The sequence below is a fragment of the Ziziphus jujuba genome, chromosome 3 (genome assembly GCF_031755915.1).
Source record: "Ziziphus jujuba cultivar Dongzao chromosome 3, ASM3175591v1".
Lineage (NCBI taxonomy): Eukaryota > Viridiplantae > Streptophyta > Magnoliopsida > Rosales > Rhamnaceae > Ziziphus > Ziziphus jujuba.
This window is the reverse complement of record NC_083381.1, coordinates 27672107-27698930: the sequence shown is the minus strand read 5'-3', so window position 1 is coordinate 27698930 and position 26824 is coordinate 27672107. Positions and strand designations below refer to the sequence as shown.

The 26824-nt window shown below is 29.6% G+C and overlaps 2 protein-coding genes, 1 long non-coding RNA gene and 1 pseudogene across 4 annotated transcripts; all 4 read left to right on the top strand.

Annotated features, from left to right (window-relative positions):
* The first annotated feature begins 3204 nt into the window (after window positions 1-3204).
* Window positions 3205-4858, top strand: LOC107423359 (uncharacterized). Its single transcript, XM_016032906.4, has one exon. The coding sequence runs from the start codon at window positions 3518-3520 to the stop codon at window positions 4139-4141; it is 624 nt and encodes a 207-aa protein (XP_015888392.1). The 5' UTR covers window positions 3205-3517; the 3' UTR covers window positions 4142-4858.
* Window positions 4859-10442: 5584 nt separating this feature from the next.
* Window positions 10443-11509, top strand: LOC107423351 (protein DMP2). The gene has a single exon (XM_016032895.4). The coding sequence runs from the start codon at window positions 10635-10637 to the stop codon at window positions 11274-11276; it is 642 nt and encodes a 213-aa protein (XP_015888381.1). The 5' UTR covers window positions 10443-10634; the 3' UTR covers window positions 11277-11509.
* Window positions 11510-13354: 1845 nt separating this feature from the next.
* LOC107423352 (protein DMP2-like) lies at window positions 13355-18673 on the top strand (annotated as a pseudogene).
* A 1642-nt stretch (window positions 18674-20315) lies between these two features.
* On the top strand, window positions 20316-23040 carry LOC132803212 (uncharacterized). Of its 2 annotated transcripts, XR_009638236.1 has the most exons (4): window positions 20349-20407; window positions 20490-20658; window positions 20801-20854; window positions 22163-23040. It is a non-coding gene; the product is annotated as an uncharacterized LOC132803212 (long non-coding RNA). The 2 variants fall into 2 exon arrangements; XR_009638235.1 differs by having other exon boundaries at window positions 20316-20658.
* The last annotated feature ends 3784 nt before the right edge of the window (window positions 23041-26824 follow it).

The window sequence follows — 26824 nt, the reverse complement described above, 5'->3', positions numbered from 1 at the left end:
TGATAATTCATATAGTAAAAATCTACAACTTAAATAGAAGGTTTGGAAGAATTTAATAAAATAAGAAAAATAGAAAAAAGAAAGAAGTGGAGAACAATCTAATGCTTTTGGGAAGAAGGCTGCCATCATCCTAAATTTATAAAAAGGCGAACTCCATGGTCAAACCAGTGTGAAAGAGCGAAGGTGGCTTTTAATGCAGCCACGGGATAACCGTGGCTGTGAGCTGTGACGGACGATGAAGGGACTCAAACCGGTCCTAAAAAAAGTCGACAACGAGGGAAACGATAACGTTACCCAGAGCTCCAAAAAATTTCGATGACTCAATTGGTTCCACTTATTGATGGCACCAAAGATAGTTGTCAAAGACCTCACAGGGAAAAGCTTTTGCAGCCCTGAGTGGGTGATGTTATCATTTCTAAGGAGTTGAACCAAAAAAAAAAAAAAGCTCCATGATTCCTCACCTAAACTTTAGCTTTAATTCATTATTTTTTCAACTTTCTTTATTTCTTGGATGATGTTTCCACTACCCCTTCCCAAGGGCACTTTTTTTTTCTAATAAATAAATAGTATATATATATATATATTTTTTTTTTTTTGTTTTGAAATTGATAGGAGACAAGAGAGCATGATTGTTTATTGCAAATTCATTTTTAATAATAAGCTTTATTCGACCCCACGTTTCCTAAAAGCTTCCTAGATTTGTTCCCTCTTTAGTCTTTTATCTTTTATTTTCTTCCCCTTTTTTAAGTGGATTAATTATTGGGTTTTTACAGGATCCAGAAAAATTAAGGTCCACTCCTTTTTCTTACTCACAGATAATATTGCTTATCAATTGGGTAACTTTTTCTTTTTTAACTTTTTAATTTCTTAACCAAAAAAAGTAAATTACACATTGTTCAAACATGTATATAATACATGCCACGTTGGATGGCAATGAAAATATAATAAGCTCTGATCAATTTGCAAAGAAAATATCTAAACAACAACCACAATCAATTAATAAAAATAAATAAATCTAAATTGTATACCATTTTGTATAAAACCAATTGGTTCACATAATCATTTATAAGAAAATATAATACTTTATAGAAAGTTCACTTTTCTAATTATCTGCAGATTTTTGGTTAAGAAATTAATGTGCATATTAAAAAGAAGGTAAAACGATGAGTTGGTTCTTGGACATTGGTTGGAAGGCACTTAGGCTTACGTTATAAGATCAATTTTTTCAGCAGGATTCGTATCTAGATCTGAAGATATTCTTATAATTATGTATAATTTCCTATAAAGCTAAGGATATTAAATAAACATGAATGGTTTACATGTCTCAATTCTACTAGCATGACTCAGATGTTAGAATCCTTGACTAAATCAATGATGTTGTAAGCCACATATGCAGAGATAGAGATTGATCTCTTTATTTTTATCTTTATTCTTATTATTATTTTTTCTTTTTCAATCTGTTTCTTTGATGGTGAAGGGTCATCTTGGAGAACAAAAGGATATATGCCACTGTTTAAGCTATTGAATAAGATTACATGTTGGTGGGGATTTCATTATACTAATTTTGAATTAAGCTATGTTCTCTGAACCTTAATAATTCAAGAACAATGACATGTGGATGGGATTAAATTAATTGATTTTCTTTATAAGTTGGGTTGGCTATAATTAGTTACAATAAAATTCCAAGTGGGTCCCTATAGTAATGGTATGTAAGATATAAAAAATTTGGTAAACTATTAGGAATGATATTGGGGATTTGGGAACATGGGTTCTCTTCAAAATTCTCAATTTATATAGGACAGCTTAGATCCACCATATCAGTTATCTCCATTATCAAATTTGTGAGAGAACCAAGCTGTTGGGTTTATTGCTGGATCCTGCAAAACCTATTAGCTTTATTTGGACATAAGAATTGGAAAAAAGGATGGAGGAGGACTTGCCATTATGGAACTGGTCCACTTTCCTTTATCTTTTTCTCTTTCTTTTTTTTTTTCTTTTCTAAATTCATGGTTTTATTGATTAAGAATAAAGAATTGGCAATTTGAAGTCTTGGTTACGCAGAGAGGTGGTCAATATCTGTTAGACATGGGCTAGCTAGCTACCAAATAATATGCCTTAGCTAACATAAGACGTGTAGGATAATTTCCCCTATTTGAATTCTAAATTGACTGATTATTTATTTTATTAAAGCCTAACCAAACCAATAAACACTTTTATTTGTTGATTAAACACTTGTTTGTATGCGAAAATAAATGTTATTTCTTTCTTTTTTATCTATTTTATTTGCCTTTCAACTTTGAAAGGAAAAAGATTAGAGAAAAAAGTGAAGTGACACTTGGCACGGACATGATGGGTGTTTTGGCAAATATATACTGGAAACCAACCAAACCTGCCTTTTACTTAGGCTTCTATATTTCCAACAAACTATTCAATTTTGTTGTTTCCACAAAAATACCATCTTTTATTTCCCCCAAAAAAATAATAATAATAATAACAAAATCCAAAAAATAATTATTCTTATTATTTCCATCAACAATATTATTTTTCATTTCTCAAAAGAAAAGAAAAAAAGAAGCAATAATTTGAGGTAATGGGGCTTCTTGGCTCACCGGAGAGGGGACCGAACCAAGTCCAACCTTTAAAAGATAGGATATATATTATCCCATTTCATAAAAATAAAAGTAAACATTTTAAAAATAATAATAATAAAAAAGAAAAAGTGGACCCCATTTTCTAATAATTTCCCATCTGAAAAAGATGAAACGACAACTAACAGTTCCTCAACCTAACGCCGTAACGCCTCCAAAAAAACCAAAAAAAGAGAGTTTCAGACAAACTACCCGCAACAAACGACAGAACAAGGCATGGACCTCCTCACGGTGTCTGTCTTAACGGACTTTGCTTGTGGGTCCCACAATCAGAGACCACCGGTCAGATAGAGCCAGAGACCCTCCTCATTTTCTCATCTCTCACTCTCATAAATAATATAATAAAAGAAAAAGAAAAGAAAAATCAAACAAGGCGGCCTCTCTCTCTAACACGTCATCAACGAAGGTCGGTGCGAACCATCCTGACGTGGGTCCCACAAATTTCTCGTGCTCTCTCTCTCTCTCTGTCTCTGTCTCTCTCTCTCTCTCTCTTTCTCACCGCTTTCTTCTTCTATCTGTCCGCCTATATATGAAGCTCCACATTTCCGATAACAAAGACAGACCAGGTCTCACAAAGGCCATCCCAGCAGGGCAGAAAACAAAAACCCAAAAAAAGAAAAAAAAAAAGAAAAAAAGAACCCCAAAAAACAAAAACAAAGAGAAAAAAAAATCCAAATTTCTTCTTCCCCATGTGAGGAAGAAGAAGAAGAAGTTAAAAAATCAGAAAAAAAAGGAGGAAAATAATTTTCAAATTCTGGGTTTTTCTTGGTTGAATTTTTATATATAAATATTATTTTCTCTTTTTCATTTTCTTCTTCTTTCTCATTTTTGTAAATTCCGTGGAAATATATATATATATTTTTAAAATTATGGGGACGGAGATTTTGCGGCCTCAGGACTGTTTAATCGAAAGGATTCGAGTACCTCCGGCGTCGTTTTATCGTCGGAAGAGTTACTATGGAAATCCCAATCCTAACCCTAACCCCAACCCCAATTTCCACTACTCTAACCCTAGACCTAATCGGAAACAACACCACCACCAGGTGGTGTTGCGGTCGGAGAAGAGGGATGAGAGAAAGCTGCAACATAGGTATGGGTCTGAGCCTTCGGTCTCGAAGAGAACGAGCTCCGGTGATCTATCAGCGATGAAGACGATGGAAAAAGTCACGATTTTGAGGAGAGGCGAGTCGCTGGATTCGAAGATCAAGAGCAGCGAAGGTTTGAAGAAAGAAAGTGATGGTGGTTTGGTTGTTTGTGGGACCGAAAGGTTGGGTCCCGATCCCGAAATGGTTCCGAAACAGACTCGGATCGTGGATCTGAAGTCTCCGCCGGTTGTGGCCGGGAAAACCGACGTGTATGCTGGATCGGCGTGCGCAGTTTCTCCGGCACCGAGCTCGCTTCCTTTGCCTTCGTTCTCGAAGAAGAAACAGGTTTTCGCCATCGTCGATGACTCAGCTACCAGAGACCTGAGGCGTTTGCTTCGACTCGATTGACCCAAAAATGCTCGAACAATCATCAAGAAGAAACGGGTGGAGTTCCGGATCCGATTATCCTGACCCGGATCCAGATTTGACCCGAAAACATTCTCTCTCTCTCTCTCTCTCTCTCTCTCTCTTCTTCCTTATCTTTTATCTTCTCCATGTTATCGTCTCTGCTACGTTTCTCTCGGTGTCAAAGATCCGATCTTTCCGTGATTTTTTTAAACGGGGACAGATCTGGAAACTGGGAAAAATACAGGGACGAATCAGATAAATATTTTACAGATGGTAATTAACTATGCTACTACTATTCTGGGGTTGTTTATGGGGTGTTGAAAATATGATGGGTAAATTAGGATAACTATGAGGGAAATGGGGGGTTTATTTGTAATATTTGGAAAAAAAAAAAAATAGTTTGGGTTGGGAATTAAAATGGGTGTGGGTTTATCTCAGTTTATGGATGTGATGTGAAAAAAATGATGTATGTTTTCTGCTCTGATTAATGAGGGCTTTTGTGTTGTTGTACCCTTATGTATGTAAAGGAAGATGAAAAAAAAGAAAAAAAATAGGGAAATCTGGGCAAGAGTTCCTTATTTCCATTTGTCTTCCTCTTTGTTTTAGATATTCAATCTCTTTGTATTTCTGTAAATATTTTGTTAGTCTGTAATATCAGGGTAAACGAGTCGTTCTTGGTAACGTCATTAATCTAAATTTCTAGATTCGATTTGAGAATTGAGTTTGTTTTTTTTTCTCTCTCTCTCTCTCTTTTTTTTTTTTTTTTAAATCATTTCTTTGTCATTTCTGTTTTCTGGGTTTTGAAGGACTTGATTTTCTGTGATAATTTCCTGGGAATATTCTTAAATGAAAGAAGTTTGTAGTTTTCACATTTTTCACATGAGCTCATCAACTTTATCTGGTTGGTTTGAAGGATGAAATAGGAGTTTTTGGGTCCTACATGGTGTGTTTTTCAAACCACAGAAATGGATTTTGGATTTTTGCATGACAGCTTAAAAATCTGTCTATATTTGAAGGAATGGTTTTTATTTCTTACCTATCTCCACTAAATTTTCTGACAGATTTATGTGGGTATGTGTCACCACTCCTTACAAGTATCACAGATGTAACCATAATGATTCTCTTTTTCTTCTCTTTTTTTTTTTTTTTTTTTCCTCGAATGAAAAAAAAAATACAAACACAATACTCGTTTACAATTTTATTGAAGTTAACAAATGTTTGATTTGTATGATTAAATTTATACTAAAATTGAATAGACTTTCATTCTTGTCAATTTTGTTTGTAGATTTAATCTTTTTCAATAAACAAATTTAACTAAAAAATTAATGGTGATATTGAAATTTTTTATTTAATTGTTTTGATTGTTGGAATGTTATAGATTTTCATAAAATTCGTTCTTTGTTTTTTTTTTTTTTTAATTAAAGAATTTAAGTATTTCTTAAAAATTTCAGAGAAGTTTATATGGTCCTAAATTTATGTATTAAACATTGGAAATCACATATTCTATTTTCAGTAGAATTTCTTAGTAGCTATTAGTAAGTTTTCACTTAAAAAAAGTCATAGTTGGTGACTTGACCGATTAACTGGTTTTAGACTCAAAAAAATTATTAATTATAGATATAGGGCAAACTTGACAGGTTAACTTGTTTTTAGGCCAAAATGCAAAGGTAGTCCAATTTGCTAACTTCATATCTTCCACACCAACAATGAATAAATTGATTTGGTAATCTCACCTAACTTGATAATATGTGTCTAATAAATTATTAAGGCAAGACCAAAAATTTTTGTATGTCACTTTTCACAACCATTTCTAAGTGAGGATTTGACCACCTTACATTTGTGTGAAACCTACTGACTAATAATTCACCCAAAAAAAAAAAAAAAAAGAACAAAAAAAGAAACAAGAAGAAACCTATTGACTAAGAAGATTTTTTTAATTCATGGTATTTTTAATCTGTAATTCTATTTGTTTGTTCTTTTTCCAATCTTAAATGGGCCTCTACAACTCTTGCTTCTTCGTTGTTGAAAGTTGGGCTATACCCAAAAGATGATATGCCCAATAAGATTAGTCTTGGGTTGACAGCATCAAGAAAAAAGTCAAACCGAATTAATTCAGCTTGATTTGAATTTTGTGCATGGGGTTGAATTTTTGTATATTATTTTTAGTTTTATAAAAATAAAATATTAAGTTTAAACTTTATGGGCTTTTAAATTAGTTTAGGCTTAAATAATTCTTACATTTTTAATAAGCTCTTTACTCACTTTTACACTTTTATATTACACCTAAAAATTGAGTATTTAAAAATGTATCATAAATTAAAATTATATATATATATATATATATATTAATATTTAAACTAATATAAATATATATAATAATAAGATATGATAAATAAACAATATATATAAATGTTCAAACCACATAAATGGATTGCATGACAGCTAAGAGCATTTTTAATAGCTTGTCCATTATTCAATCTATCGTTAAAAAAATTTGCCACATCAGTTAAAATTGACAGTTTTAAGAAAAAAACTTTCTCAAATGACACTGTGAAGGAACTCTATTAGGCTGATGCCGTTTACAAAAACAAACCAAAGCCTGTCTAATAAATCCTCCACTTGTGGAAGGTCTATTAGACATGCTAACTCAACAATTTAGCCTTTCTTTTCTCTTCTCTCCTTCCCTTCCAAAAACACAACTTTCTTCCTACCAATTGTTTTTTTCTTTTCTTTTCTACCAAATAACTTTCAGCAACTAGTCAATATTTCACAAATCCATCACAATTTTTTTTTTTAAAAAAAAATCATGAATGAGAGTAAAAGATCAAAAATAAAATCTCAAAGAAAAAAGGTAGAGAAAGAGCAACTCAAAGAAAAATACTAGAGTAAAATATTTATTTGTTTACTTATAGAGCTTTGTTGGTTATACTTTAATGTTCTTGTGAATTTAGTGAGTAAATTTAAATTTTTTTTTAAAAAAAAAAAAACAAATTCTATTACAAAGTTCATGGTTATATTGAAATTATTTATCATTGTTTTGTTTCTTGTAATGTTATTGGATTTATATAAAAGCTATGAAGATATTATTAGCAAAAAGAAAAAGTCACTAAAAGAATAGATGAGTGCTTCTTATAAATTTTAATTGTGAGTATTTCTTAAAAGCTTTAGAGAAGCTTATATAGTCTTAATAAATAATTTGCAGTGGAAATAGCATATTCTTTTTTTGGACGAGGAAATAGCATATTCTATTTCAATAGAATTTCTGTAGTAGCTATTAGAAAGTTTTTACTTGAAAAAGCTCTAGTGGAGTTGAAGACTAGATCGATTTAACGCGTTTTAGACTCGAAACAATTATTAATAAGCAAACTTGACAGGCTAACTTCTTTTTTAGGTCAAAATGCAAAGGGTGTCCAGATTGCTAACTTATATCTTCCACACCAAAACTAAATAAATTGATTTTGTAATGAAAGAAAGGGTCTATCTCACCTAACTTTGATATTATGTGTCTAAAAAATTATAGTACAAAATTTTTGTATGGACTTTTTCACAAACATTTCTGAGTGAGGACCTTACATTTCTGTGAAACCTATTGACTAATAAGATTTTTTATTCATGGTGTTTTTTAATCTTTAATTATATTTATTTATTATTTTTCCAATATTAAATGGGCCGGCCTCTACAGCTCTTGTTTCTCCTTCGTTGAAAGTTGGGCTAGTAACCAAAATATGTTATGCCCAATAAGATAACTCATGGGTTAACAAGATATAACTTCAAGGTACCTAATTTCAAAGGTGTTCCATTTACTCTTTCATTTGTTTGTTAACCAACAATTACTTGTCGGTAGAGGAATGATTCTTAGGAATTACTTCCTAAGGAAAAACTGATTTATCGAGAGTCACCCTCTTTAGAAAGTGATTTCTCTAAACTAATCAAATAATATGGGTGGATATAATCAAATAATAGGGATGGATATGGTCTCGATTGGTTTAGTTTTTGATAAAAAATAAAAATAAATAAAACCAAAGTAATTAATTAGTTTTTAATGTCAACTGAGCCCAAACTACTCGTCAAGTAAAAAAAATTCAAACCAAACCGAATTAGTTCAGTTTAATTTGGATAAATTTATGGGGTTGAATTTTGTTATATTATTGTACTTTATAAAAATAAAAATTTAAGTTTAAAATTTTATTAGCATGGGCTTTCGCTTCAAATTTTTTAAATTTCTGATCAGACCAAACCGATTAACAAATTAATCCAAATCGAATCAATTAATTCAATTTAGATAGTTTGAACGGTTTGGTTTGTTTTTTTTCCACTTCTAACCAAATAAATAAATTTTCAATAACAAAATTACTAAAATGTGGTTACACATTTTTTGGTCAAGCATTATAAAAAGCACTTTTATCATTTTAGAAGTAATTTTAGCCATTTTAAAATCACTTCTAAATGAGTACTCAACTCCCAAAACCAGTAATTGAAAACTAAAAAAGTATCCTAATCATGTACATATGTACTCAAATAATGTTAGAGTAGTAATGGCAATATGGATCAAAAATTTTATCCAAATTCTAAACTAAATGATATGGCATCTGATATGGTCATTTATTATGGGATGTAAATTAATATTGTCCTTTTATCATTGGAAATAAAAACTAATGAATTAATAATAATTCATTAGTAATCAAAATTTTAGTCTATAAATTTAGTGAGTGCAGACTTATCCATGTTAGAGTTATCAAATAAATTTACCAAGATATATAGTTAGTGTCATATATTAATATTTTATTGAATAATATGTTAATATAACTTTGTTATGGATAAGTGGATTTTTAAAAAAATAAATATAACTGAGCATAAACTAATAAAATATTGACACATTACATTTGGTATATAGTAAATTTATTTAATACTAACATTATTTGTGGGGGGAAAAAAATGCTCCAAAGATCTTTTTTATTTTTTATTTTAAATTGCTTAATAAAGAAAATAATTTCATAATTTTAAAATTGAATAATAAAATCCTTTAATCGATAACCAATTTTCGTTACAAATATCATCCTTTAAGTTTATAACGTAAGGAGTAAAAAGTGTGGAACTAAAAAGTGTGGAACGAACTTTTCTCTATATATAGAATGTCCCATTGATAATCCAAATATTTCAATCAAAGGAACATAAATACACAAGACAAGCTATAACTTTTCCTTTAATCTATTTCCATTTTCAACTTCTTGGCAATCCAAATGAAGCAAACATGTTTCTTGACAAGAACGGTATTTTATACATATGGATTCACAAGGAAAATATTGTCCTAGAAGCATATTTATATGTTACTTCGGCTTGTTTAGAAATTTAGATGCGCAATCAACAATAGTTTGCGAAGTGTCAAAAAGAAGCCCGTTAATGACCAAAAATAAAACCAAATGGATAAGAAAGAGAAGCACAACATGAGCACTGACCAAATGGATAAGAAGGTGAAGCACAACATGAGTACTGAAATAGTGATGTAAGAGTATGGGAGCACAGAATCCCGTTATTTATGCTTGCCAACTATACATATATAATGTCAACAACTGAAATTATCACATCTCCCATCAAATAAAACAAACAAAATTTTCTCTCATTCAACCTTTTACTGGTAGATACTGAAAAAAATCAAACCTTGTACTGGTGGATAAACATCGTTATAATTTACCTACAGATATTAGTCTATTTATATATATATATATATATAGAGTCCACATACGTTACGGTCAATTAACAGAACAAAATTTGTTTATATCTTTGACCGCATTCATATTTTGTATGGATTAGTCGTAGCCTTCAACCAAAAAAAATGGATGAGTCGTAGCCTTCCTCTTGGCTTATTATAGTTATTTCAACACGTGAATTAATAAGCTAATTACTGTTTGTCTAATATACAGAGCCTAATTCAATGTATATTCGATATAAAATCTTTTTAATGTCATTCAGGCTGATATTTATGAACACCTTGGTTTTGGATCAATTTCTCGAAAGGAGTTAATGGGTTTTAATGGTCTCTTTTTGACTAGTTTCATGCAATGTACGTATAAGTACTTGATTAGAAAGTAAAATTACTTATCAATGTCAAATCATAATTTATCTTCAAGTTCCTTGATTAAATAATACACATTTCATTCTCGGTTAATTCCAACACGTTTTGTTGAAAGCAAACAAAAAAATAAACTAATATAAAATAAATCCCTTGTAGATTTGATCACTCTGAAAAGTTTTGTAGACCCTTGGTTTTTGATTTGTTATTCGTTTGGTTTTGGGCAGTCTTCCAAGTTTAGATTTGAAATGAAGCCCACCCTTCCAATAACTAAAAGCAAAAGCATTCCCGCAATTTTACGTAAAAGCAACACAACCTTTCTGGTCACTACCATTATTTTCTCTATAAATACCACAACATTTTGTTGCAAGAAAACACGCCAAGAAAAGAAAAGTAGAAGGAAAAAAAAAAAAACACTTCTACATGCACATTCCCTTTCTCTCAAAACGAAAGAAAAACAAAAACACATTACCAACAATGGGTGCATCAAGCTCTTCTTCCTCTACCAAAACATCTCAAAATAAGGGTGTCCAACAAAAAGCCTTTACAGGGGTTGGAAACCTCATAAAACTCCTCCCAACAGGAACAGTCTTCTTGTTCCAATTCCTCAACCCTGTCGTCACCAACAATGGCAAATGCAACACCGTCAACAAGTACCTCGACGCCATTCTCATCGGCCTCTGTGGCCTTTCTTGTTGCTTTGCATCTTTCACTGATAGTTACACTGACAGTGATGGAAATATCCACTATGGAATTGTCACTAAAAATGGCCTTTGGCCAACTTCTAGTTCGTCAAGTTCCACAGATTTATCATCATATAAGCTAAGGTTTGGAGATTTCGTGCACGCTTTCTTCGCGGTGATTGTGTTCGCGGGATTGTCTCTCCTTGATACAAATACTGTGAGGTGTTTCTATCCGGAATTTGAAGATACAGAGAAAGTTCTTCTTCAAGTTTTGCCTCCTGTTATTGGTGTGGTTTCAGGCTCTGTGTTTATGTTGTTTCCTAATACTCGCCATGGAATTGGATATCCTCAAAGTGATAGTACATCACAGAATACTACCTAGAGATTTCCTAGCTATGTTCTGTTTTATTAACCGAATTTGAAGATTGATTTAAGAATGATCAATTTGGTTTTTGTTTAATGTTGGCTTGGGTGTTTTTTTCTTTTGGGTTCTTGTTCAAAATTTGTATTGCTTGTTTATATAAGATATTCACGTTCTTGATGGATTTAACCTGCTAAGACATGTACTATGTATGTTTTTTATCGTTAAATTTTTAATCAAAGTTTGATTTTTTATTTTTGTGTCTTTCATTGTTTTGTAATTGATATGAGCCACAAATATATGATAATTCTTGTAAAAATATACGATAATTTAAGGCAGGCTTAAGCCCTTGTTTGACTATGAGTAAAAAATTTGTTTTTCAAAATAAGAAAAAAGGTTTTTCGTGGTTGCGTGAAGGCTATAACAAAATGATCTTTAGTTATAAAAGTTCATGATTAAAAGTTTGAAATTTCGTAACTAAGTGTAAAACTATTGATCAATCATGGTCGTGAGTAAAAACAGTCATGTGTTTAAAATTCCATAGTAATTATAGTAATGGTACTTAAATGTACTTTTTACAGCGAAAATATCACAATCGATGACTTAATTGTTTTTATGAACATCGACAAGTAGTTATATCATACTTTTGTCTTTAAATCTGAATTTTCTTGATAATTGGCTGTAACTAGGTAGATATAAATGGGTTGTGGTAAATAAAAACTTTAATCAATGATTAATTATAGTTTGATATCCTATCTTTTGGTTAAATTGTATTGAACTTTCAAATTTAAAGTGCTCCATATTTGATTTTCAATTTATAATTTATTTCAAATTAGTCTAATTTTCAAATTGATTTCTAGATTGACTAGCAAAGTTTAAAAATTGAGAAAATTTTTACTAATTTTTTAATTTATAAAACAAATGGATTTTTTGTCTGTTCAAATTTTAGGTAATTAAAAATAAGAAGGATACATGAATCTTATCTATCCAAAAATCCTTTATGTTAATGTTTTTTTTTTTTTTTGAAAATTTTATTTATAATTGCAATTGAAAAAAAAAAAAAAGATTCGTACACAATAGATAGGAGCCATTCAAGAAAGGATCATATATTTTAGGTAAGTATTCATATTGAGGATTATCGTTACAAAATCTAGTATTTTTTTCAAATATATCCCAAATAAAAAATATCCTACCTAATGTTTTGTCTAGAGTTTTGACTCGATTTATAAATTTTTTGTTTAGGTTTTTTTTTTTTTGTTTTAATTAATGAGAAAACTAGTTAATTTTTTTTTTCAATTTCTAAACTTGATTGATTGATTAATGAGAAAATTAATCAATTTTTTTTTTTTAGATATGTCATGGCCAAAAAAATAACTTCTTATTTTTTAGTAGTGTATACAAGTTAGTGATGGTATTGAAACTATCACACCCCCCCCCCCCCCCCCCAAAAAAAAAAAAAAAAAAAACAAAAGGGTGATGGCATTGAGATAATCAGACTATAGTCATTATTTTGATTTATTATTGTTAGAAGAAAAGATTGTCTTAAAAACCATCCATTTTTTTTTTTAAATAATGTTGCTCGTGGAAACAGAAGAAATATGGAAGATGTTCTATATAGATATCAGCATAAATATGCATGAATTCATACAAAAAAAAAAAAAAAAAAAGAAGCAAAAATATGCTTGAACATAATTTTATCGTCTTCTATAATGAACTTAGCAATTTCTGTAAATACATTGTTATTGGTTTATCTTGAAAATATATATATATATATACATATATATATATATATATATATATGTGCTGCTTAATTCCAAATAATTTCATTGTTTATTTATCTGTATAAAAATGTAAAATTATTATTAAAATAATAGTTATCAATATCCTTTAAAACAATTATAATATTGATGGACATTTATTCAGGATAAAGAAAAAGTAAGTATAGAAGCAACGAAAGCCTTATTCAAATTAAATATCGTCACTTTTAAAGGAAGCAAATATATATATATATATATATATATATAAAAATTAAAACAAAAATTAAAAAATAATAATAAAATTAATTAATAATATTTATTTATACAAAATTTGAAATGACCTTTTTAGCACAAAAAGCCTCTTTTCATTTCCATCCGGCTTTTCTTTGTCAGTTTATATATTTCTCACGGTCTCATCCCCAACTCTACAAATTCAAAACAACGGCATAATAAATTTGAATTTTCATCGTAGAACAATTTTAGGGTTTTTTTTCATGAATTTCTCAGAAGAAGGAGAATGGCTGTTCTTTCTGTCCGATAAGAAAAATTGGGGAGGGTGAGAGATTGTTGGAGGAGGCGATGGAAGAACTGCCAAAGATCCGAGATTTCAGGTTGGCAGGCTTGTGCGATTTCTGATCGGATTGTTGAATGCTCCTTTTGTTAATTTCTATTATTGGTCCGCCATCCGATTTCTGTTTTCATTTATCTATTTATTTTTTTAGTGTTGCCGTTGAAATTATATTCTATGTTTGATCATTCTTTTCTTTTCTTTAAAAAAAAAATATTTATATATTTGCGTTCTAAATTGGAATTTTAAATTGTGAACCTTGAACAACGAGAAGATGTCGATCGAACCGGAAAACGTCATCGTCTTACCCGGAATTATCACAGGTTTATCTCTCTTTCTTTGCTCACAATATTTATTTACTTTTTTTTTTTTATATTGGGCTTGAAGTTCTATGTGCATTGGGGTTCTGTTAATAACTTGAAGAGGTAGATTCCTTTTGTTTTGGCCTTGAACTGAAAAACCATGTAATTTCATGTTTATTTGAAAAATAAGATTTGGTAAATAAATGTTGTTTTCAGAATCACCACAGCCTATTTTTTTTTTTTTTTTTCCCCTTCATTTTTAGTTCAGAGCAAACTATAACGTGAAAGAGGTAGAGACACTTGGTTTGGTCTTGAACTCAGAAACTATTTATTTGGTTTTTGAAAACAACAAATTTTCAAATAAATGTTGTTATTAGAATCAAAACACTGGTTTTCATCTCGAGTTCTTGGCCAAACCATAAATGCGAAGAGGTAGAGACCTTTGTTTGGCGTTGAACTCAAAAACTATTTTATTTTGCTTTTTGAAAATAACAAAATTTGTAAATAAATGTTGTTTTTAGAACCACAACACTGGTTTTTCAGTTTGATGGTCAGTCTAGTTCGTTTACTCATATTTTGTTTTGGCCCTTAAGACTTTGGGGGGCCTCTTACCTATGATAACCTGTTACTGTTTGCTCTATCCTGTGAAACTGGGAACCTTTAGTATTTTTATTGGTTTCTCTTTCTGACCAACTTCACACCATGTATCTGGTTCGTAAATGTTGCTTTTCATAGTTATTTTTACTTGATCATATTTATATAGGAAACTGATTATTAGATCCTTAAACTACTATATCATTTATATTTTGACTAGAAAATTGTATCTTTTGGTTTGCTTAGTTGCTTTGCTGTCTAGATTTGCACTTATCTTCTGATGAATTGTTCAGCTTCTAATGAATTGTTCTCTATACATAGTACATGTAAACTTTTATTACACGATAGGTTATACATTTGTGTGTAAGCTCAGCAGTACATGGATTGATAGAGCATAGAGGACCCTGGAAGATATGCCAAATAAGTACAAAAATGGAAGATTGTTCAATTTCCTTATTTTGACCGTTCAGCTTCCATGCTCTGAATTTCCTTAATTTGTTTCATTTATTTTATTGCATTACTTTCAACTTTGCAGCTCTAGTTGAGTTATATAAGGTTTTATTTTTTCCCATTTAAAGATCTCACAGTGTTTTGCTTTATGGGTTATGTACCTGTGGATGAGTTATTTTTTTTCCCTCCACCTACAGTAATATATTATGGTCCTCATTCTGCAGGAAGAGTGGAGGACTGGACGATGGAAGCTAAGCTGGATCTAGAGTGGTTTTATTTTTTATTTTTTATTGTTTTCAAGTTTAAAAAAGAAAGTGTAGGAGGGTAGTTGTGTAATTAATGTAAAGTCTAGTGGAGGCATAGTCCTAACTCTCAACTGATTGATAAGTCTTTTTAATAGAAAATAATGATTTTTTGGTGTTTGGGTGAAGAGACACTCGGGGATTGCTCGAGGTGCTCTTCACTTCAGGTGTGGTTGGTGGGTGTGTTGTGTTCTCTCTCCTTCTCTCTCATTTGTTTTCTTGCCCTTTCTATATTTTTCTCTCCAGTTTCTCTCTGTTTTACTATCTCTGCATTTTCTCTCTGCTTTTTCCTCTCCTCTTTCTTTGTATGCTTTCTCTCCGGGCTTTCTTTCTCTATTTCGTTTTTTTCTTCACTTTCTCTTTACTTTTTTCTCACTGCTTTTTATTTTTTTATTTTTTTTTATTTTTATTTTTTTTCTTTCTCTATTTTCTTTCTCAACAACACCCTCTACTTTCTCTTTGGATTTCTTCTCTATTGCTTTTTTCCTCTACACATTTTTTTCCCCCTATTTTCCTCCTAATTAACTTTTCTATGCACTTTAGCTCTCTAGTTTACTTTCAATGTGATGTTGTTTTCATATGGTAATTTATGTATTGCACACGCTATCAATGCCGTTAAAATATTAAATACATAAAAAACTGTACTTTTTTATTTTAGCTATATCTACAATTATGTACCTTTAAAAAAAAAAAAAAAAAGAGAATGCATGAAAAATATATTGAAAAAAAAAGGCACACACACAAGAAATTAGTAAAACAGTCTAAAGTAAGAAATTTGTCGAAAATAAAAAAACATAAGAAAGAAAACTATACTTTAAAGAAACCATTAAATAATTAAGAAATTGCATGTGAGAAGAAAAAAACATTGCATGAAATAAAACACAGAATAAAAGAAGAATCAAGAAGCTATTAAAGCAGTTTGACGTAAGAAATTTTCAAAAAGTTAATTTTTGGTAAATAAATTAAAAAACTCTAAAATATAATAATTTTTTTTTTTGGTTGTAAATAAATAAACCCAAAACAAGAAATTAAAAAAACAAGTTTTAAGAGAAGAAAACTGGGAAACTAGCTAAAAGAAAAGAAATTTACAGAATTTAGTATATATTTATTAAAACTCTTAGTATATATTTTTATTAAAACTGTTATTTTATTTTTTTATTTAAACAGTTTATATATTTTTACCGAAATTGTTCTGGCAATATTATTAAAAACCATTATTAGGAAAAAAAAAAAAAACTTGAGGTAAGTTCTTTCATCACGTATAATATTTATTAATTTAAATAGTATTAAGAAAAGCTTAAAAGCTTGAAATTATTATATTATAATTACGATATCTCATAATTTAAAAATACTTAAAAAACGGTTATTGGTTAAAAAGACCGAACAAGTAATAATTACTACAATAAATAAAAACCAAGAGTATTGATAGCTTGTCGGAATAAATGAATTACTATGTGGCAATAGCCAAATGGATAAAGTAAATAAAAGAACAAAGTAAGCAGAGAAATTAGAAAAAGAGAATATGGTAGAAAAAAGTGTTTGAGAGAGAAAGTGGGAGGGAGAAAGTTTAAAGACAATATGAGGAGAGAGACATATAAAGAGAGAAGGAAAAAAAGTGTGGAGAATGTTTAGAGGAAGAAAGTGGTGAAAAGTGTAGATTAAGTAGAAAGAAATATAAGTAGGAGAGAAATTAAAAGAGAGTGGGAATAAAATGTTGATAGAGTAGATGGTTTAAAGAGAAGGTAGAGTAGATAAAATAGAGACAAAATGTGGAAAGTAATGAGAAAAATGGGGAGAGAAGATGAAGAGAAAGTAAACAGAGAGATGAAAGAAGAGAGAAAAAAGTGGAGAGATGATGATTACAGGGGGGGAAGTTTTTGATTTTTTTTTTTTTTTTTTTTTTGGGGCATGTATTGTGATTATAATCATTTGTTAATCCGATTGCAATGGTATTATTATTTCATTTCATTTTGTCTTTTATTCATAATATCATTCCATTTCGTCTTTTATTTCTTGTTATAATTGTTAGCTAGTGCCTCAATGGCTATACATGAATAAATTGGTTCTTTTACTCCCGAGGATGATTTTGACGAAACCAAAAGTCCTTATAAAGTTGGATCATGAAGGACCAATAAATTACCCATTCAAGCCTATTTTGAAACGGCTTTTTAAGCAAGCCATTGCATCTTGTAATCTTGGTAAACTTCTAATAAGTATTAGAGGATCTATTCACTTTATCAACACAAATAGTACTGTCAAACACCATTAAGAGAAGCATTACTAAAGAAACACTACTAAAAATCCAGATATATTTAATAATTTGAATCTTAATTTGATTTTAGATATCTTATTTGTGATTCTGCATTTAGGAAATGACAAATATCTCAAAATAACTATTAATGTCTTCTTTTATATACAAACAATGAAGATCAAAAAAGTCTTTTTTGTTTATATAATTCAGGCATAAGAGCGATTGTTGCAAGAAAACACGCCAAGAAAAGAAAAGAAAAAAGAAAACACTTTCACATGCACATTCCCTTTCTCTCCAAACAAAAGAAAAACAAAAAGAAATTACCAACAATGGGTGCATCAAGCTCTTCTTCCTCTACCAAAACAACTCAAAAAACGTATCCAACAAAAAGCCTTAACAGGGGTCGGCAACCTCATAAAACTCCTCCCAACAGGAATAGTCTTCTTTTTCCAATTCCTCAAACCTGTCATCAACAACAATGGCAAATGCAACACCGTTAACAAGTACCTCGACGTCATTCTCATCCGTCTCTGTGGCTTTTCTTGTTGCTTTCAATCTTTCACTGATAGTTACACTGATCGTGATGGAAATACCCGCTATGGAATTGTCATTAATAATGGCCTTTGGCCAACTTCTAGTTCCTCAACTTCCATATAAGCTAAGGTTTAGAGATTTCGTGTCCGCTTTCTTCGTGGTGATTGTGTTCGTGGGTTTGTCTCTCCTTGATGCAAATACTGTGAGGTGTTTCTATCCGAAATTTTTTGAGGATACAGAGAAAGTTTTTCAAGTTTTGCCTCCTGTTGTTGGTGTGTGGTTTCAGGTTCAAGTTTTGACTCCTGTTGTTGGTGCGTGGTTTCAGGCTTTGTGTCTGTGTTTATGTTGTTTCCTAATACTCGCCATGGAATTGGATATCCTCAAAGTGATGGTACATAACAGAATACTAACTAGAGATTTCCTAGCTAATGTTCTGTTTTATTAACCGAATTTTAAGATTGATTTAAGAATTATTAATTTGGTTTTTGTTTAATGTTGCCTTTTTTTTTTTTTTTTTGGTTGGGTTCTTGTTCAAAGTTTGTATTGCTTGTTTATATAAGATATACACGTTCTTGATGGATTTAAACTGCTAAGAAGTGTACTATGTATGTTTTTTATTGTTAAATTTTTAATCAAAGTTTGATTTTTTATTTTTGTGTCTTTAATTGTTTTTTAGTTGGTATGAGCTAATATATGTTAAGAGACACAAATACATGATAATTTAAGGCAGGCTTAAGCCCTTGTTTAACTATGATAATTCCTTTAAAAGTTTCGTTTTTAAAATCAGAAAAAAAAAAAGATTTTTCATGGTTGCATGAAGGCTATAAAAAAATGATCTTTAGTTATAAAAGTTTATCATTAAAAATTTGAAATTTTGTAACTAAAGTGTAGAACTATTTATCAATGAAGATTGTGATTGAAAAATCAAATTCCATAGTAACTATAGTAATAGTATTCAAATGTACTTTTTATTTTAAAAATATCACATTCGACGCGTTAACTGTTTTTCTTAACTAAAATTAACATCAACAATCAATGATATCGTATTTTTATCTTTAAATCTGAATTTTGTTGATAATTGGTTGTGATAAATAAAAATATTAATTCAGGGTTAATTATATTTTGATATCCTATATTTTGATTAAATTGTACATTAAACTTTCGAATTTAAAATATTTCACATTTTTTATTATCAATTTACAATTTTTTTCATATTAGTACAATTTTCAAATTCATTTCTAAATTGACTAACAAAGTTTAAAATTGAAAAAAATTTGCTAGTTTTTTTAATTTACAAATAAAATAAAAAAGTAATTAATAAAAAATTAGTCCAATTTTTTAAATTTCTAAACTTGATTAATTGATTAATGAGAAAATTAATCAGTTTTTTTTTTCTTTTTTGGGTATGTCATGGCCAAAAAAATCACTTTTTATTTTTTGGTAGTGTATACAAGTTATTGATGGTATTGAAACTATTATTAAAAAAAAAGAAAAAAAAGAAAAAACAGAAAAAACGGTGATAGCATTGAAATAATCAGACTAATCATTATTTTGATTTATTATTGTTAGAAGAAAAGATTGTTTTAAAAACATCCATTTTTTTTTTTTCCAATAATGTTGCTCGTGGATTGTTTTAAAAACCATCAAGTTTTTTTTTTTTTTTTTTCTGTTTTTCAATAATGTTGCTCGTGGAAACAGAAGAAATATGGAAAATGTTCTATATAGATATCAGCATTGATTTGCATGAATTCATAGAAAAAAAATGAAAAAACAAAGAAGAAGCAAAAATATGGTTGAATATAATTTTATCGGCTTCTATAATGAACTTAGCAATTTCTGTAAATACATTATTGTTGGTTGATCTTGAAATATAAATATATGTGGTACTTAATTCCAAATAAATTGCATTGTTTATTTATCTGTATAAAAATGTAAAATTATTATTAAAATAATAATTATCAATATCCTTTAAAATGGCTATAATATTAATGGACATTTATTCAGGAAAAAGAAAAAGAAAAAGTAAGCATAGAAGCAACGAAAGCCATATTCAAATTAAATATCGTCACTTTTAAAGAAAGCAAATATATATATATATATATATAATTATAGAGAGACTCTTATATATATATATATATATAATTATATATGTAGGGTAATAAAAATTTGTCTAAAAAAAAAATATAGAGTAATAAAAGAATTAATTAATAATATTTATTTATACTCAATTTAAAAAGACCATTTTAGCCTTCCAGTTCTCAGAACACAAAAAGCGTCTGCTTTTTTATTCCAGCTTTTGTCTGCCAGTTCCTCTTTTTATTTCTCTCTGTCTCATGCTCATCCCTACAACTTCAAACAAGAAAGGAGCCGAGGAAAAAAAAAAAAAAGATAACGGTCAAATAAATTTGAATTTTCATCTTTTTATTTTTATTTTTATTTTTAAACCATATATATATATATATTATGAATTTCTCAGAAGAAGGAGAATGGCTGTACTTTCTCTCGGAAAAAAAAAATTTGGGGAGGGTGAGAGATCGTTGAAGGAGGCGATGAAGAACTGCCAACGATCCGAGATTTCAGGTTGACCGGCGTCTGCCATTTCTGATCGGATCGTTGAATGCTCATTTTGTTAATTTCTATTATTGGTACGCCATCCGATTTCTTTTTTCATCTATCTATATATTTTTTTAGTGTTGCCGTTGAAATTATATTCTATGTTTGATCATTTTTTTTTTTTTAAATATTTGCGGTCTAAATTGGAATTTTAAATTCTGAACCTTGAACAAGGAGACGCTGCCGATCGAACCGAAAAACGTCATCGTCTTACCGGAATTATCACAGGTTTATCTCTTTTTCCTTTGCTTACGATATTTTTTTACTTTTTGTTAGTTAGGGCTTGAAGTTCTTTGTGCATTAGGTTTATTTATTTATTTGGTGAAATTGTGCATTAGGGTTCTGTTAATAACTTGAAGAGGTAGATTCCTTTTGTTTTGGCCTTGAACTGAAAAACCATTTAATTTGATGCTTATTTGAAAAATAAGATTTGGTAGATAAATGTTGTTTTCAGAATCACAACAGGTTTTTATTTTTTATTTATTTTTTTGCTGTTGTCAGTTCAGGGCCAAACCATAACATGAAGAGGTAGAAACATTTTGTTTGGTCCTGAACTCAAAAACTATTTTTATTTTTGGTTTTTGAAAACAACAAATTTGCAAATAAATGTTGTTATTAGAACCAGAACACTGGCTTTTCATTTCGAGTTCATGGCCAAACTATATATGTGAACAGGCAGAGACCTTTGTTTGGCGCTGAAATCAAAAACTATTTTGTTTTGCTTTTTGAAAAGTAACAAATTTGTAAATAAATGTTGTTTTTAGAACCACAACACTGGTTTTTCAGTTTAATGGCCAGTCTAGTTCGTTTACTCATATTTTTTTTTTGGCCTTAGACTTTGGAGGGCGTCTATCCTATGATAACCTGTTACTGTTTGCTCTATCCTGTGAAACTGGGAACCTTTAGTTTTTTTGTTGGTTTCTCTTTCTGACCAACTTCTCACCATGCATCTGGTTCATAAATGTTGTTTTTCATAGTTATTTTAACTTGATCATATTTATTGAGAAAACTGATGATTAGGAATTTATACTGCTATATCCTTTATAGCTGATTTTGACTAGAAAATTAAATCGTTTGGTTTGCTTAGTTGCTTTGCTGTCTAGATTTGCACTTGTATTGCACTTATCTTCTGAACCCTGTACTGGCACCCTTCCATTTTCTCAATTCTTATCAGTAAAATAGGAAGTTCAGCTTCTAATGGATTGTTCTCTATCTATGTACATAGCACATGACACTTTTATTACATGATAGGTTATACATTTGTGTGTTAGCTCGGCAGTACACAAACTCACTGGATTGATAGAGCATAGAGGATCCTGGAAGATATGCCAAAAATGGAAAATTGTTTAATTTCCTTAATTTGTTTCATTTATTTTATTGCATTAGTTGCAACTTTGCAGCTCTAGTTGAGTTATATGAGGCTTTATTTTTTCCATTTAGAGATCTCACAGTGTTTTGCCTTCTGGGTTATGTACCTATGGATGAGTTATTTTTTCCCTCCACCTACAATAATATATTGTGGTCCTCTTACTGCAGGAAGAGTGGAGAACTGGAAGAGGGGAAGCTAAGCTTGGTCTGGGGTGTTTTTATCTGTTTTCAAGCTAAAAAAGAAAGTGTAGGGGGGGAGTTGTGTAATTAATGTAAAGTCTAATGGAGGCATAGTTCTAGGTCTAACTGATTGATATGTCTTTTTCATAGAAAATAATGATTTTTTTTTTTTTTGGGTGTTTGGGTGAAGAGTAACACTCCGGGATTGCTGGAGGTGCTCTTCACTTCTGGTGTGGGTGGGGGTGGTGGGTGTGTTGCGTTCTCTCTCCTTCTCTCTCATTTGTTTTCTTTCCTTTTCTATTTTTTCTCTCCAGTTTCTCTCTGTTTTACTATCTCTGCATTTTCTCTCTGCTTTTCCCTCTCCTCTCTCTTTGTATGCTTTCTCTCTTGGCTATCTCTCTATTTCGTTTTTTCTTCACTTTCTCTTTTTTTTTTTTTTTTTTTTTTTTTTTTTTCTCTTTACTTTTTTATCACTGCTTTTTCTTTATACTTTTTTTTCCAATTTTTTTTCCCTCTATTTTCTTTCTCAACACCCTCTACTTTCTCTATGGATTTCTTCTATGTTTCCTTTATCTTTCTTTTACTGCTTTTTTTCTCTCCACATTTTTGTTTTCTATTTTTCTCTAACTTTTCTATGTACTTATGCTATCTAGTTTACTTTCTATGTGAAGTTGTTTTCATATGGTAATTTGTGTATTCAACATGCTATCAATGCCGTTAAAAAATTAAATACATAAAAATAGCCCGTACTTTTTATTTTAGCTATATCTACAATTATATACCTTAAAAAAAAACATAAAAGACAATACGGACACAACACACACACACACACACACACACACACACACACACACACGCAAGAGAAACTAGTTGAAAAATAAAAATAAAATGATATTGCATGCAGGGGGTAAAAAAAAAAACATTGCACGAAAAATATATCACACACACACACACACACAAGAAATTAGTAAAACAGTTTAATATAAGAAATTTGTCAAAAATAAAAAACATAAGAAAGAAAGCTATATTTTAAAGGAACCATTAACTAGTGAAGAAATTGCATGTGAGGGGAAAAAAAGCGTTGCATGAAATAAAAAATATGAAATAAAACACAGAATATAAGGAGAATCAAGAAACTAGTAAAACAGTTTTAACATAAAAAAATTTTAAAAAATTAATTTTTGGAAAATAAATTAACAAACTCAAAAATATAATGAAAGTTTTATTTTTTTTGGTTGTAAATTAAAAATCTCTAAAATTAAAATGAAAACACAAATTAAGAAAATAGTAAAAGGCAAAAAAAAAAAAAAAAGAAAAAAAAAAGAAAGAAACAAATAAATAAACCTAAAACAAGAAATTAAAAAGACAAGTTTTAAGAAAAGAAAAATGGAAAGCTAGCTAAAAGAAAAGAAATTTACAAAATTTAGTATATATTTCTATTAAAACAGTTCTTTTGTTTTTGGATTTAAAAGTTTTATTGAAGTTGTTCTAGTAATATTATTAAATTCTTTTGTCACATATAACATTTATTAATTTAAATAGTTTTAAGAAAAGATTAAAAGCTTGTAATTGTTATATTACAAACACGTTATCTCATAAATTTATAAATACTTCAAAAACGTTTATAGGTTGAAAAAACCAAACAAGTAATAATTACGAAATAAATAAAAACCAAGAGGCATTGATAGCTTGTGGGAATAGATGAATGTGGAAAGTAACTAAAAGAACAAAGGAAGTATAGAAATTAGAAAGAGAATATAGTAGAAAAAAGTGTTTTGAGAGAGAAAGTGGGAGGGAGAAAGTTTAAAGACAACATGAGGAGAGACATATAGAGAGAGAAGGAAAAAAAAGTGTGGAGAATGTCTAGAGGAAGAAAGTGGTGAAAAGTGTAGATTAAGTAGAGGGAAATATAAGTAGGAGAGAAATTAAAAGAGTGGGAATAAAATGTTGATAGAGTAGATGGTTTAAAGAGAAGGTAGAGTAGATAAAATAGAGACAAAATGTTGAAAGTAATGAGAAAAATGGGGAGAGAAGATGGAGAGAAAGTAAACAGAGAGATGAAAGAAGAGAGAAAAAAGTGGAGAGATGATGATCATAAGGAGGGAAGTTTTTGAATTTTTTTTTTTTTGGGGGGCATGTATTCTGATTATATTCATTTGTAAATCCGATTGCAATGGTATTATCATTTCATTTCATTTTGTCTTTTATACATAATATCATTCCGTTTTGTCTTTTATTTCTAGTTATAATTGTTAGCTAGTGCCTCAATGGCTATACATGAATAAATTGGTTCCTTTACTCCCGAGGATGATTTTGACGAAACCAAAAGTCCTTCTTATTAAGTTGGATCATGAAGTACCACTAAATTACCCATACAAGCCTATTTTGAAACGGATTTTTAAGCAAGCCATTGTATTTTGTAATCTTGGTAAACTTTCTAATAAGTATTAGAGGATCTATTCACTTTATCCACAGAAATAATACTGTGAATTGCAAAAAATTAAAGTTGAATGTAAATTCACTAGGACAATCAATCTTAAAATGAATTTAACACAATGTGGAGAAAGTTTTGAATAGAAAATACGGGTCTTTGTTCAAACACTATTAAGAGAAGCATTACTAAAGAAACACTACTAAAAACCCAAATATATTTAATAATTTGAATCTTAATTTGATTTTATATATCTTACTTGTGATCAGATTCTGCATGTAGGAAATGACAAAGATCTCAGATAACAATTAATGTCTTTTTTTATATACAAGCCATGAAGACCAAAAAAGTCTTTTTTATTCATATAATTCAGGCATAAGAGCGATTGATCTACCCTGCATGCTCAAACAAACAAATTTTTTTATTAATTTTCTTGTTCGATAGTACTGATGGTATACATGCCAAGGACAGAACTAGAATTGTCAAGGTGGGGCTGAGATTTATATAACTTCTCCAAATATATATATATATATATATGTAACAGTTATCTAACAGCCCAGACCATTTATGTACGATATTGTTCTTTTTGGACTTGAGAAATCTTCTTACAATTCAAATTTTTCTTACAATCCAACCCTCAAGATTTCCCCCCTTACAATCCAATTTTAAAAGGCCTCGCAAGGAAAAGGTATCCACACTTATTTATAAGAAGTGTTTTATTCCCTTTTCGAACCATACCTCTTTCCAACCATACCTATTTATAAGAAGTGTTTCATTCTCCTTTCCAACCGATGTAGGAAATCACAATCCTCCCCTTTGGGGGTCAACCGTCCTCGCTGGCACATCCCTCAAGGTTTTAAAAGACCTCGCAAGGGAAATATATCTACACCCACTTATAAAGAGTGTTTCGTTCCTTTTTCCAACCGATGTGGGACTTCACATGTATATGTATATATATATATATTTGTATATAAAATTAAAGTATTAATAAAAGCAAAAAATATATATAAACATATATTAATTAATATATATATCAAAATCTCTCAATTCTATCATGTATATATCAATTTGAACAAATTCATAAATTAAAATAGAACTCTACATTCTTTCAAATTACGAAAGTCATCTATAGTTGAATCAATACTAAACTTTTCCATAATTTCTTTTTCAATATACAAAATTAATGAGAAAACAAAAAAAATTGACATGATCTACCAATCTCTATATGCTTATTGGATATTTGAATAAACAAAAAAGAAAATTAGGGAAAAAAAATTCACTTATACACATCTAATAAAGACGTGATTAGATTTATGAATTATTAATGGATAAAAAACAAACCTTAATTATTAATGGATAAAAAACAAACTTTACTTAGTCTCCTTTAGAGTCAATTCCAATATATTTTTGTTTTGTTGTGGCACCTTTTAACGAGGCAGTGGTTTTGAGGTGTCAAATTAGTTGAGATATCCTATGCTTTTTAATCTTCCAAATTAACCTATTTTAGTTTTATTGTACCTTGTAGTATAGTATTGTATATTTGTTTATTATGATAGAAGGAAGAAAGTTTCAATTTTTTGTTTTGTATATAAGTTTATATTGATTAGGGTTAGATTAAATAGATAAAATAATAAGGTGACTTTTGAAATTGATATTTAATTAGCATTCATTGAAAATATACTAAAAATAAATTGGAAAATTTCTAGGTGGCCACACTTAATTTATGTTCAATTTTATATTATATAAAGGGGAATGTTTATATAATAAACCGCATTTTATAAAACAAAAATAAATAAATAAATAAATAAGTAAATAAACCACATAAACATGGAATATAAGCATGTGCCTTAAACATGCCAATGATCTTTTGCCTTAAACAGATTAAAATAGTTATCACAATGGCAAAGATATCAAGTTGATTTAACTTAATTAATTTTGTTTTATTTTATTTTTTCATATAGCCACCAAAGTTAAAAAATTTTAAGGAAAAAAAAAAGAAAAAAGAAAAAAAAAAAGCTCAAATATGACAAGTTTTTTAATTTCAAACCGTGTTAGACAATGGCCATTGTGTTGGATAGTTAGGGGTTTCCTCATAGCAATCAAGCAAGCAGGTCAACTTGATTAATATTTTTATCAACTCCTACGCATATTACTTATGGGAATATTAGGCTTTTATTATTATTATTTTTTTTGATAATTTATTGTTAGAATTTTTGAAC

Excerpts from the sequence above, each read along its gene's own strand:
- LOC107423359 (XM_016032906.4), top strand. The coding sequence starts at position 3,518 with ATGGGGACGGAGATTTTGCGGCCTCAGGACTGTTTAATCGAAAGGATT.
- LOC107423351 (XM_016032895.4), top strand. The coding sequence starts at position 10,635 with ATGCACATTCCCTTTCTCTCAAAACGAAAGAAAAACAAAAACACATTA.